Here is a 14,331-nt window from a genome sequence, read left to right as displayed (position 1 = left end):
GGCTGACTCTTACTTTACATCCAGAAACTTATCAATTGTAATACTCAAATGCATAAATAGATAAATAAAGATATTAATGGAAAAGACTTTGTGTCCAAAACACCATTAAGAAAAATAAAAGTTGAAAATCAAACGGCTCAAAATATTGCAACGAATTGTACAAATTTATAAAAAAAGAGTTCTTACAAGTCAATAAGAAAAAATATTACTAACCTAATAGAAAAATGAGCAAAGAACATGAACTAGCAAATTATAAAAGAAGAAATACAAATGGCTAATAAATAGGTAGGGGAAAAGTTTGACCTCAATTATAATATAAAGGTCAAATGAACAAAAAAATTGGATGTCATTTGCATTTCTCCATTTGGTGCTCAAAAAAAAAAAAAGTTGATAGTATCCAGTTTCATAAAGCGCTCAGCGAAATGATATTTTCATCCATTCCTGGTAACTCTGATGACCCTTCCAGAGTGAGACCTGGCAGTGCACAGCAAATGCCTGACAGATGCACAAACTCTTTGACCCAACAACTTTACATGTAAGAATTTATTCTAAAGAAGTGGCATGATATTTGTAAAAACTGAATTGCTCAAATGTTCTTTGAAACTTTTTTACTACAGGAAAAAAATTAAAAACAACTTAAATGCTCAAGAATAGGAGCCTGGTTAAAGAGACAGTGGAATATCCATACAGGGGTCTCTGGGCAGCCATTTGAAGTGATGTAGAACATGTGGTGGTATGAAAGGAAGTTCACTTGTGACAAGTGGGGAAAAAAGAAGATATATACACAAACAGTACAACTCATGTCAATATATTAAATATTAAAAACCATACACCACCATGTCAAAAGGTTAAATATGGAGAGTCAGACAGCAGGCAGTTTTCTCTTCTTCTTTTTGTTTAACATTCCAAGTTTGTTTTCTCCCTGCTAGTTTTTTAAAGAAAACATGTCAGCTCGAAAAAAAAACGGTTTTTGTGATGAGTGGTACAAATACAAAAAAAAAGTTAATGTTAACTTTATTAAATGAAAGCATTTAATAAAACTGAAATCCCTTCTATATGTAGATCAGTGCTACTGTGTTTCCCTGAAAATAAGACCCAGCCAGACCATCAGCTCTAATGCGTCTTTTGGAGCAAAAATTAATGTAAGACCCGGTCTTATTTTAATATAAGACCGGGTATAATATGACATAATATAATACCCAGTCTTATTTTAATATAATCTAAGACTGGGTATAATATAATATAATATAATATAATATAATATAATATAATAAAATAAATATAATATAACATAATATAATATAATAAATTTAATACCAGGTCTTATATTAATGTTTGCTCCAAAAGACGCATTAGAGCTGATGGTTCAGCTAGGTCTTATTTTCGGGGAAACACGGGATTAATTTTTGCTCCAAAGATGCATTAGGGATTATGTTCAGGGCATGTCATCCTGAAAAATCATGCTAGGGCTTATTTTCCAGTTAGGTCTTATTTTCAGGAAAACATGGTATTAATGCAGATACAGAAAGGCATGAGAATTAAAAATCATGGATGTAGACAAATGATAACATTTCCCCCTAAAATACAGATTTAACTGACACTTCCTCAAGAACTTTCCTCTTGCTTACCAGAAGTAATTTTTCAGTGTTTAAAGAGAAATGCAAGCATTATCACTTAAGTTACATCAAAGTTATAGAAGAGGAAGGGGATTTTATCTACGTAGCATTAAAATAAAGGGAAAGTATTCTTATGAGCCAGCAAATAAGTATTCGAGAGATAAGAATAAGAAATCACCACTTCATTTAGGGAGAGGTGGAGGGATTTCTGTGATTAGTCACATGTCTGTCTGATGTGTGTGTGGTGGAAGCACCAGACCGACCTACTCTACACCTGCTTTGCCTGGAGTTTTCCTGGGTGGAAACAGACATCACTTAGGAGAAAAGCAGTATTAAGGCACTTTGTATTTTAATGAAGCACCCAACTCATTTTTCACATAAAGTAATTACAAATTTTTCTGATTTAAAACATGCAGCTCAATTATGTAATTGCCTAATAGGTTATGCGGGTGTTGTGGATCTTATCTAGTCTCAAGGGGACATAATCCGAGTTTCAGTTTCGGGGTTTTAATGATGTATTTACTCAAGAGACAGATTGACTCATGCTGACAGCAAGGGGACCCACAGGTAAACATCATTTACATGTGGCTGTTTAATTAGCCATTTACCCAAGAGATCAAAGTAAACATTTCTGAGCTTCATTAGACTCTTAACCAAGTAAGTGCTAGTAGAGCTTTCTTAAATTTTAAAAATCTCTTACTTTTAAGAATTTTATCTACAGAGAAATATTTAACCTATACTATTTACTAAATTCTAAATTTAGTAAATTGTAAATTGTAAAAGAATGATGTGAAACCAGTCCTGGAAACCACAAAAGCATTTTGTCCTAAAGCTTGCAAGGCATGCCTTGCCCATGTCATTTTGGTAACATTGTTCTTTGGAGCTATACATTTCTTCAGTCACAACCTAACAGTTTGTGAACCTGCTTGCTTACTTCCATCTTTAAGGATAGATTTTGTCATTAATTTATTGGCAATTTTTATGATTGTCACTAAGATGAGATTACGATGATTTAAAAAGGAACAAAGCAGAATATCATCCGATTCTTTAATTATTAGTTGGGCAGCCCCGTCATTAATAATGGAGTTATTATTTGAAAAATTATGATTGGATTCATTGTCTAGAACTTGGAATATGTTTTCTAATATAAACAACACACTTTAAAAAAAACAAAAAAACAAAAAACAGATGATTAAATAGTAAAAGGCATTTGACCAATGCTTATTTCACCCTTGACACAGCTGAGATGTGATGTACTTGTAAGTGAACATGAATGGAAAACAATGTTGTTACAAAACAGTAATAAATAAAATGGACAAGGAAGCCTGAAAAAACCTTTTAAGATCTACATTTATAAACAGATATGGAATGGGTCTAAAAACACAGGTTCTGTTATTCCTAAAGAACATTGTTCTTTCTTAAAGAACATTCATATAAACGGTATCATATCTCAACCAAAACAAAACTGTTTTTACTGAGGCACACATAATACCGCAAAATGAAAATGTGTGCAGGAAGGATGCACAAAAGGTTATTTTTAAAAAGGAGCACGGGATTCTTGAGAGGCACATTGGGGGCTGTATCTATAGCTGCAATAATTTATTATACAAGAAGGAAAGGGGGGAGGAAGAAGGCTAGAGAGGGGGGAGGAAGAAGGAAGAGAAGGAGAGGGAGAAAAGGAAGGGAGAGAGGCGAGAAAGGGCAGGAGAAGGGAGAGAAGGGGAAATGAAAAGGGGAGAAAAAGAAGATGAGAGAAGGAGGAGAAAGGGAGAGGGGAAGTAGGAAAAGGGGGAAAGAAGGAAGATGAAACAAATATGGTACAATGGTAACAACATACTGTATGTGAATTTGCGTTGGTAGGCATGGGATTGGTAGGTTCATTTTATCACTCTATGTATGTATGTTTGGTATGCTTTAAAAAAGATCTTCTACTCTCTTTTAATTTAGGGGGCAAGGAAAAGGGTGGGGCTTGAGAAGGACTGAAGGCGCTCTGAAAGGCTTGAGAAACAATGGCAGGAGCTCTGCACCACACAGCGACACAAGTGTGTGACTTCGAGACAGAAATGGCAAGGCTTGCTTGCCTCCAGGAGGGGCACGTGTAGAATCCTTGAACTATGTGCATGATGCAAATAAAAAGTTAAAAAGGACCAAAGACAGAAAACCCTATATTTATGTATATAGATGGAAAAACATAATTTGAAATAAGTCAAACCCATAAGACATTATTAAATTTAGGAGAAGAAAGACCATCTCTTTGACTATGGCTTTTCTAGATAAAGACAGACTATGATGAGAATGCTCTAAATCTGGGCTTCGGGTTCCTCCCCTTGGGCTTCCCTTGGGAATTTGCTCCATCAGTTTCCATTTTCTGTTCAGTATCTTCATACTGTCCCTGTGCACCAGCTCCTAAGTCAGGCCCCTCCTTGTCTTGTCTGAACATCTGCAGGGTTTCCTCCTCCATGGTCTCAATCCTAATCTAAGCAGATGAAATTCCCTAAGGCAATGCAGAATCTTATAAATCCTGTTCAAACGGCTCCCAGGCTTTCCAAGATCTAGTAAACTAAACACAAGCTCCCTAGCCTGGGCTGGACACTGCACAATTGGCCCGGACGACCTTGGACTTTCTTGCCCACCATCTCCAGCCTGGAGCCACACATCAGCCACAGAAAATGACTCCCAACTCCATTTCCTGAATACATGTTGGCTTTCCCGGGTCTGTTCTTTGGCTCATAACAGCCCTTCCCTGTCACCCTACCCTGTATTCTTTGACTGTCAAAATCCTGTCAGTCTTCTGGTTACCAATTTGTACTTTCTAATCCCCTCACCTTCTCCCTCATCCCCACCCCCCTCCCATCTATAATAGCAACCCTCAGTTTTTTTCTCTGTATCTCTGAAACTGTTTCTGATTAGTTTATTTATTCTTTTCTTTAGATTCCACAGATAAGTGAGATCATATGGTATTTGTCTTTCTCTGTCTGACTTATTTCACTTAGCAGTAATGTTCTCTAAGTCCATCCATATTGTTGCAAATGGTAAGATTTCATTCTTCTTCGTGGCCGAGTAATACTCCATTGTATAAATGTACCACAGTTTCTTAATCCAGTCATCTACCGATGGGCATTTCGATTGTTTCCATGTCCTGGCTATTGTGAATAGCACTGCAATAAACATAGGGGTGCATAAATTTTTTTCGAATTAGTGTTTTGGATTTCTCTGGACAGATACCTAAGAGTGGAATTCTGAGTCATTAGGTAGTTCCATTTGAGATACCTCCATACTGATTTCCATAGTGGATGCACCAATCTGCAATCCCACCAATAGTGCAGGAGGGTTCCCTTTTCTCTACATCCTCGCCAGCACTTGTTGTTTGTTGATTTATTGATGATAGTCATTTTGACCGGAGTGAGATGGTATCTCATTGTGGTTTTTATTTGGATTTCTCTAATGATTAATGAGGTTGAGCATTTTTTCATATGTCTGTTGGTCATCTGTATGTCCTTTTTAGAGACATGTCTCTTCATATCCTCTGCCCATTTTTAATTGGGTGGTTTTTTTTGGTATTGAGTTGAATGAGTTTTTCATAAATTTTGGATATTAACCCCTTATCAGATTATCATTGACAAATGTCTTCTCCCATTCAGTAGGATGTCTTTTTGTTTTATTGATGGTTTCCTTTGCTGTGAAAAAACTTTTTAGTTTGACGTAATCCCATATGTTTATTTTTTCTCTTACTTCCCTTGCCCGAGGGGATACATCAGTAAAAATATTACTAAGAGTAATATTTTTATTACTTCCTGTATTTTCTTCTAAGAGTTTTATGGTTTCAGATCTTACATTTAAGTCTTTAATCCATTTTGAATTTATTCTTGTATATGGCATAAAGAGGTGGTCCAGGTTCATTTTTGTGCATGTGTCTGTCCAGATTTCTCAGCATCATTTATTAAACAGACTGTCTTTACCCCAATGTAAATTCTTCTTTCTGTTGTCATAGATTAAATAACCATATAGGCATGGGGATATGAAAGACAGTTTGGGGAATATAATCAATAACATTTTAAAGATTTTGTAGGGTATTTGATGGACACTTGTCTTATTAGGGAGAGCACTTCATGGACAGTATAGATGCCTGACCATTGCAGTGTACACCTGAAGCTGAAGCTGAATAATAATGAATGCCAACTATAATTTAATATACATATGCATATGTATATATATATGTATATATATATACATATACATATATATGTATACATATACATATACATATATATATATATATATAGTCACAGGATGTGGAGTACAGCATAGAGAATAGAATCAGCAGAATTGTAACAGCTAAATACGATGCCAGAGGGGTAGTAGATTGGGTGAGGGGAGTTATCACTTTGTGAGGGGTATAAATGTCGAACTGTTACACTGTTTTTTACACCTGAAACTAATTTAAAAAAACAAAACAAACCTGTCAGTCTTTTAAGAGTCCCCTCACACCCCCTCTACTTCCATTATAAAGTCTGCTCTCATTGCTTCTCCAGATGGCTTGGCTCCCTTTTCTGAAGGGCTATATTCTTTGTCATTTTCTTATTTTACATGCATCCCACTATGCCTTTCCCCAGAATGAGGCCACATTTTATTTATCTCCTTCCCTCCGATAGATCTGGCTGGTACATGGGTGTAGAAATGGATCAATATGTATTTGCTGTATTGACATGAATGACAAACCACACAGTGTTTTTAAAGAACGGAGTGGGGAAAGAAAACTAGAATGCTATAAGATGCTTCCAAGCTCCTTGGAAAATAGTGTGGTAGATATGTTTAGTTAGGTTACCTCCAGGACTTGAATTAGCTTTATGTAAGGAACTGAGATTCCTACACAAATCAATATGCAAAAGGCCTGAGATCAGAAAGTTAAAAAAACCCCACAAAACCTCACTTATTACTTATCACTTTTTCAAATACATTAATCATCATTAAGACTGTAACTATTTCCTCTTGGAACTACCTTATGACCCAGCAATTCCACTCTTAGGTATCTATCCAGAGAAATCTAAAACACTAATTCGAAAAAATTTATGCACTCCTATGTTTATTGCAGCACTATTCACAATAGTCAGGACATGGAAACAATCGTAATGCCCATCGATAGATGACTGGATTAAGAAACTGTGGTACATTTATAAAATGGAGTATTACTTGGCCATAAAGAAGAATAAAATCTTACCATTTGCAACAATATGGATGGGCCTAGAGAACATTATGCTAAGTGAAATAAGTCAGACAGAGAGAGATAAACACCATATGATCTCACTTATATGTGGAATCTAAAGAATAGAATAAATGAACAAACTAATCAGAAACAGTCTCAGAGATACAGAGGAAAATCTGAGGGTTGCTAGATGGGAGTGGAGTGGGGGTGAGGGAGAAGGTAAGAGGATTAGAAAGCACAATCGGTAACCACAAGATTGCCAGGGGGATACAAAGGACAGTTTGGGGAATACAATCAATAATGTTGTAAAGATTTTACAGGGTATCCGATGGACACTTGTCTTATTAGGGAGACCACTTCATGGACAGTGTAAGTGCCTGACCATTGCAGTGTATACCTGAAGCTGAATAATAATGAATGTCAACTATAATTTAATATACATATAGTCACAGGATATGGAGTACAGCATAAGAAATAGAGTCAGTAGAACTGTAACAGCTATATTCAATGTCAGAGGGTTAGTAGATTTGGGGAAGGGAGTTATCACTTTGTGAGGGGTATAAATCTCTAACTATTACATTGTTTTGTAAATCTGAAACTAATAACTAAAAAAAAAAAAGAATTTATCTAGTCCTCAAATCAATACCTTATACATCTTGAAACTATTTTTGAAAATGACTAACCCTTGTCCTCTGGTCCATGTTTTTGAGTAGGGAAACTGATTCAGACAGCTTAGGTACCTCTTCTTTGATCGAATTATCCTGTTCTTTCAAGGTGGCAACACACTGACCCAACTGTGCCCTCATTAAGCCTGAAGTGGGTGCTTGTTCAGATCTGTAAAACAGAAATAGGGGACATATTACAGATTTAAAATTGAGTTACTTATGAGATTCCCACATTTTTTAAGCCCCCCTAATCAAGTTAGAAGACAAGCTATACAGAAAAGCCTAGAACCTAATTTATCCTGGACTAAGAGAACTTCTAGAGTGCAAGTATCTTTTTTTTTAACTTTTATTTTATTGTGGTTATGATTTCATTGCTAGATGAGCATTCTTAACTTTGGCTGCATAGTGAAACCATCTGGGATGCTCTGTAAAACTCTAGGTGCCCTATAGAGGCTAGTAAAATTGGCCTAGGGTGTGGCTCAGCCATCACAATTTTTTAAGGCTCACTGAGTGTTCTAGTGTGATGCTATAGCTTCAAATCACTGCATAGCTGGCTAGGCTCCTCTTAAATGTGGTTAACAAAAATAGATCACATTTCTACGTTAACAACAGTTTGTCCTTATTATACTCTTACTATAATTTAAAAAATTAATATACTATTAGGAAAGAGTTAAAAATTAAGCCTATATTGCTGCCTAGACTATGGTATTTAGATACTAAAAGGAATGGCGGCACCTTAGAGAAATTCCCTATTCCAGGTCTGGGGCAGGAATTGCACAAGATGAGCCTGGGACGCATTGTTATATCAGAAAGTAAGGAAGCTGTCAGAGACTACTGAGTCATGTCAAAAGCTTCAGGGGCTACCCGGGAGAGGCTCCTATTGGCCAAAGATGGGACAATTTGAGCACCAAAAAGAATTATGATTGCAATAGACTGACACAGATAATATATAAAAATCCATGACTTAAAAAAAAAAAAAAAAAAAGATCATCTTTAAAAAGGAGAAATCTGTCACATGCTACAACATGAATGAATGTTAAGGACATTATGCTGAGTAAAATAAGCTGGTCACAGAAAGACAAATACTGTGTGACTCCACTTACACAAGGTGCCTAGTGTAGTCAAACTCATAGAAAGAGAAAGTGGAATGGAGATTGCCAGGGGCTGGAGGAGGGAGAAATGGAGAGTGGTTTATTTCAGTTTATAACATGAAAAAGTTCCGGAGATTGGTTGCGCAACAACATGAATGTACTTAAGACTATTGACATGTACACTTAACAATAGTTAAGATGGTAAATTTTATGTTATGTATATTTTGCCACAATTAAAAATATAAACAAAGAAACCTTTGGAGGCTGCTAGGGCAATAACTCATTATTCTGAAAACTGGTTAGTAAAGGGACAGAATCACTCATTTTATCCTGTCTTTGTGGTAAAAAAAAGGCATTTCCAAGTTACCGAGTAGTTGATGGTAAAAGTTCTTCCAACTACAAAATGCAGAAGAAACGAATGAGTTAGAAAAGTCATCATTTTAAGAGTCCAAATTAATGCATCTAGGAAATAATTTTGTGATTGCTTAACAGTAAACTTTATATTTGAGGCATCAGTCTGCCAACACTCAAATCCATGGATTAGTCTTAGCACCACTAACGATGGGATGACCAGACATTGTGTGCTGGAGGAAGTGTAATAAGAAATACAAGCACTATCTATGATGTCATCTTGCCAAAATAACTGGCGTGGAATATCATCATGTATCTGAATGGAACCATCAGTTTACAGATAATGTCATTTGGATCCTGATTCAAACAAAGCAAATATAAAAAGACTTTCTGAGATAATCAAAGCAAATTTAAAAGGACTAGGTACCGTGTTTCCCCGCAAATAAGACCTAGCCAGACAATCAGCTCTAATGTGTCTTTTGAAGCAAAAATTAATATAAAACCAGGTCTTATTTTACTATAAGACCGGGTCTTTAATATAATTAATATGATATGATATATAATATAATATAATATAATATAATATAATATAATATAATATAATATATAATATCGAGTCTTATATTAAGTTTTGCTCCAAAAGGCGCATTAAAGCTGATTGTCTGGCTAGGTCTTATTTGCGGGGAAACACAGTATTCAACAAAGAATTTTGTTAAACAGTAATGTATTAAATCTTTATATGTTAGAGATATAAGTATTTGTGAGTAAAATATGTTATTTGTTATAAACTACTCAAGAAAAAAAGTGTGGGTGAAGGAAAGATAAAACACCAGCAAAATGTGGACAACTGGTGGATCTGGGCAATGGGTACATGGGACTTCATTATACTGTTATATCTCCTTTTGTGAATATTTTAACATTTTCAAAGTAAAAAGTTTTAAAAAAGTGTACTAATGTCTGCAATTTACTTGGAAATACATAAAACTAAGAGATTGAGATTGACGGATGGAAGGATGGAGAATCTGGGTGGTGGGTATATGAATGCTCACTGTACACCAAGTTCTTTTTACTTTCCTGTTTGGAAATTTTCATAATAAATGTTTGGGAATAAAAGTAAGTCTAGGTACAATTCAGAACCTTCTTCTTTTTACTTTTTTTGTAAACTTTTACTTATTTGTGTTTTTCCAGGACCCATCAGCTCAAAGTCAAGTAGTTGTTTCAATCTAGTGTGGAGGGTGCAGCTCACAGTGGCCCATGTGGGGATCGAACCGGCAACCTTGTTGTTAAGAGCACCGCACTCTAACCAACTGAGCTAACTGATCGCCCCTCAGAACCTTATTTAATAAATCTTAATTGTTATAACCTTTGCCTGACCTACTAACTCTAGTTTTTCCCAATACTTGAAGTGTGATGCTTCGCTGTAATCCTTGAACTTCCTTAAAAATTTCCCAGAATTATTCTAAGGTTTTGGGCTGGTTTGGTAGAAGCCCCTGCAGCAATTTGCCTCTCTTGGTTCCATCCAGACCTCACTGATGTCATAATGCCCCCAATTCCTTTGTACTGATTCTATGTAAATGAATTTACATTTGCATCTATATTTTGTTTCATGACAAATTTCCCTACTGGGAAAATGTACTCACAGGCCACCAGCATATTCTAGTCCATTCAGCCAGTATATTTCTCATAAAGAGTAAATCAACTGTGTTTTTGGCCAGAAAGCATGCTTAGTTAGGTTGAATTAAACTTTAATAAAAAGGTTTAATTAGGATGAATCAAATTAGTTAATTTAGTTGGGATGGAGTAATTATCAGAGACCAGCCTTTATAGTAACGGTGCACATGATTTCTGCAGAAGCAAAGTCAAGGCAAGACTGTTACTAATATCCCTGCTAACTGTAACCATACTTTGGGTCCTGGCATGAAAGAACTAGTTAAGGTTTCCTATAATTATTATATGTACTTCACAAAAAATGACAAAACCCATTAATTGACTTCCATGGGTCAAACAGCAAATGAGCCATTGAAGGAGGTACAGCAACTACAATTTGCGACTTCTGAACAGCTAAGCCACCACAAAGCACAAAGCCAGGCTTTCTTACCGATTTATTTCAGGGCAGATTGAGCAAGGAGTGCAGGAGCCATGGCTGTCGTTGCATGGAATCTTGCCCATGGTTCTACGTACCAAACCCACCAAATCAAAAAAGTGGTACAGAGGATTTAAAGGAGCTTTATTCTCTTTTGCCCACTTTACATTGGAAAATTTGTAACATCAATGCCACACATAAAAAACAAAGTTTGATGCCAGCTAAATTATATACTCCTTTAATTAAAAACACAATAAAAGAATAAGGATCACTTCATAAATTATATAAATGTCTAACCACTAAGTTATACACCTGAAACGAATATGATATATTCAATGTCAACTGTAATTGAAAAAAATAAAATAAAATTTAAAAATATTTAATAAAAGAATAGACTTTAAGTAGTCTACAATTCATTTTGTATACTTGGAATGGCTTCTAATCAGAAAACTATAAACACTTGGCACTTTTTCCAAGGCAATTTAAACAAATGTAACCAGAATTTCTTATTTCTTAACTATAACTAATTTATAATAGACTGGTAATTTGACCAAAGTTTTAAATGCATACAAAGTAATAAATACCCTGAATTTTATTCTGAACATAAGTAGAATAAAATAAAGGGGTTTTTACATACTGTACTCCAAACAATATAAAAGCTGACTCAATTGTTCAGCCTGAGTTTGAGAGCACAACTGGGCAATTGTATCTGAAAGTAGCCACTAACAGATACAATAAATTGCACCAGGGGAAAAAATAAAATAATGGGTAGTTTCATTAGGATTTTCATATAACATAAAACTACTTATTAAGTAATCATTTTTATGTTAAAATGTTTTCCAGAAGGCAACAAACAGAATTTTTTATCAATTACCCGAATGACACAAATCATATTTGAATAATTCATAATTGTCTAAAATAATCACTTGGTCCTCCACCTAATAAGAGTAAACCTTTCATATGAAGATCTTTGAACACTTAACCCTTGATATAACAAAAATCAGTAATGATGAAACAATTTTTTTTTTTTCTTTAAAGATGCTTCATTTTGTGAGCAGGAATTCAGAAGTCTCCACACTATCTTTTAGCGTATGCTATGGGGCAAATGTCCCATGTTACAGACGAGATTAAAGAGACAGATATTGATTGCTATGGTTCGGTCTGGGGCACAAGCCGGGTTGCTGCTGCAGCAAACACAGCTTTTAGGAGTTCATAACCTGTGAGAGCCTTCCCACTCTGCCTGGCCTAGAATTCTCTGATACGAGAGTCATTAACAATCAAGGAACAAAAGTAGATCATTGTCTCCCAATCTGTGTTTCTACAATGGTTTATTAAATTGACTAGTGGACTGCTTTGGTCCAGAGGAGACTGCAAAGCAGACAGGAATATTTCACTTAGGGGAGTGCTGAACAGTAACTTGGGGGTTGAGGGGCGCAGGCATGCCTAAATCAAGGAGAACATGGGGGAGCCTGATGCCATGATTAAAACCTGTTAGAAAGAATCTGTATTTAAAGATCTGACTGCTCATCTCTCATAGGTCATATAAACACTTGGCACTTTTTCCAAGGCTAAAGAGTAAACCAGTGACAATCAGTGTGCATTAATTAGCAACCCCATTCACACACAGGGCAATTCTAATTGTAATGGAGCAAAACACTGACATTAGTAACCATTCCTGACTTCTTCATCTGGCTTTAAAAAATGATTATGGTAAAGAAACAGTCTTGAAGGCTCTAGATATTAATTTTAAAATTTGTGTTGGTCATAAACAAGGATCATTTCTTATGGAAGGCTGATTTACACATAACTGTAGATCAATAGTCATATAAAATGCAACCTTTCATAATGGAAATCAATGCTGTATTATGCATGTTGAGAAACTATAACAAACGTTGGTCTAGTAGATGTAGATATATCTTACCATCCACAATCAGAGTTTGGCAGCCCAGGTTAAGAGTCACATAATGAATTATCCAGTCTAACAAGTCAGTTTGCACAGAGAATTATAAATGCATATATGCTTTCTATGCCACATACCCCAACTGTGGTTTATATGAAATAGTATATCAACAGATATAAAAGGCAGAGAAAGAAATGGGCCTGGTTAAAGACCCTTAGAACACACAATCACCAAATGCCCTACAAAGTGCAGTGACTCCTTCCCAGCCAGCTTCTTCCACCACCTTGTAAAGGAGTATTTTTATTTCACATGATAAAAAACATGAAAGAGAATTTTCTTATATTTCCCTTTACTAATTTAAGTTGGAAAGCTAATGACCAGAAAGGTCATTTCAAGCATTTCCCATAGTTTGGACATCACGAGTACATATGCAGAAGGTACTGTAAACACATTCAGGACTTGCAAACCCCATCTTGTGGTCTGTGAAATGGAACCATATGATTAGCCAAGTTTTCTTGTGACAAGTTCCTTTTAGAGACCATTATCCTGACTTCTTACTCCTTGATGGGATCCAATAGACTTACAGTGAATTCTATTCTAAAAAATCCAGGTTATCCTTCCTATTTATATCAGTAACATGAAAAAGCCTATGTGGCACATTGAAAAGTAGAGAAAATGACATTGGATGTAAGATATGAGTAACTAGACCCAAAGCCCCTCTCAGCCAAAAGAGGTCCGTCCTTTCAGATGGGCTTCCACAGACATGTATCTGGTGACCATGTTCAAGTAACAATTTGTTCTCTACTGGTAAATGGTAGGGATGCATTTTAATAAGAAGAAATATATTCAGTTCCCAAAATAAAAATCAGGGTTAGGACACTGGCAACATTCTTGCAACATGAATTAGGAGCCTACCAGGTGCCAGGACTGAACAAACCATTAAACATTTATAACTTTATGAACTCAGTAAGTAGCCCAGATGCCACAAAGCTTCTGAGCCATGCACAGAAACCCAGCCCGCCTGAAAGGTGCAGAGAGGGTATGGAACAGATTTCTGATGGACTTAGGAAGGATGTACAAGAATCATGGTTCATGTGTGCCAACTGCTCTGCAAACAATTAAATCTCTTTCTCTTGTCCCATCTTTATAGACATTTAAGACACATCGTTGGAGTGGTGCCTCTCAAACTCTAGGGAGCAGAGTTCCCTTAAGGATTCATTAAAACCCAGATGGCTATGTCCCACCCCTAGATTCCCAATTAAGTGGATCCTGGATAGGGCGTGAGAAGGTGTGTTCCTAATAAGCTCCCAGGTTTTATTGATGCTGCTGGTGAAGGTACCATACATGTAGACTCGGAATCTGTATCTTCTAGATTGGGAGCCTATATCACTGACCTTGGAAATTTAGGAACCCATCTGGGGT

General features: G+C 35.9%; 1 protein-coding gene across 16 annotated transcripts in view; it reads right to left on the bottom strand.

Moving 5' to 3' along the window:
* KIZ (kizuna centrosomal protein) overlaps window positions 1-14,331 on the bottom strand; it is a 164,519-nt gene that overhangs the window by 60,678 nt on the left and 89,510 nt on the right. For 13 of the 16 annotated variants that reach the window (XM_074317316.1, XM_074317322.1, XM_074317320.1 and 10 more), the window contains one exon: window positions 7,503-7,653. In XM_074317316.1, coding sequence (XP_074173417.1) covers window positions 7,503-7,653 — 151 coding nt within the window. The remainder of the gene's footprint in view (window positions 1-7,502; window positions 7,654-14,331) is intronic. The other 3 variants (XM_074317317.1, XM_074317321.1, XM_019717487.2) reach the window with 1 other exon arrangement.

Source organism: Rhinolophus sinicus, linkage group LG13, assembly GCF_036562045.2.
Source record: "Rhinolophus sinicus isolate RSC01 linkage group LG13, ASM3656204v1, whole genome shotgun sequence".
Classification (NCBI taxonomy): domain Eukaryota; kingdom Metazoa; phylum Chordata; class Mammalia; order Chiroptera; family Rhinolophidae; genus Rhinolophus; species Rhinolophus sinicus.
The sequence above is the reverse complement of the archived record's forward strand: the minus strand, read 5'-3'. Positions and strand labels throughout refer to the sequence as shown.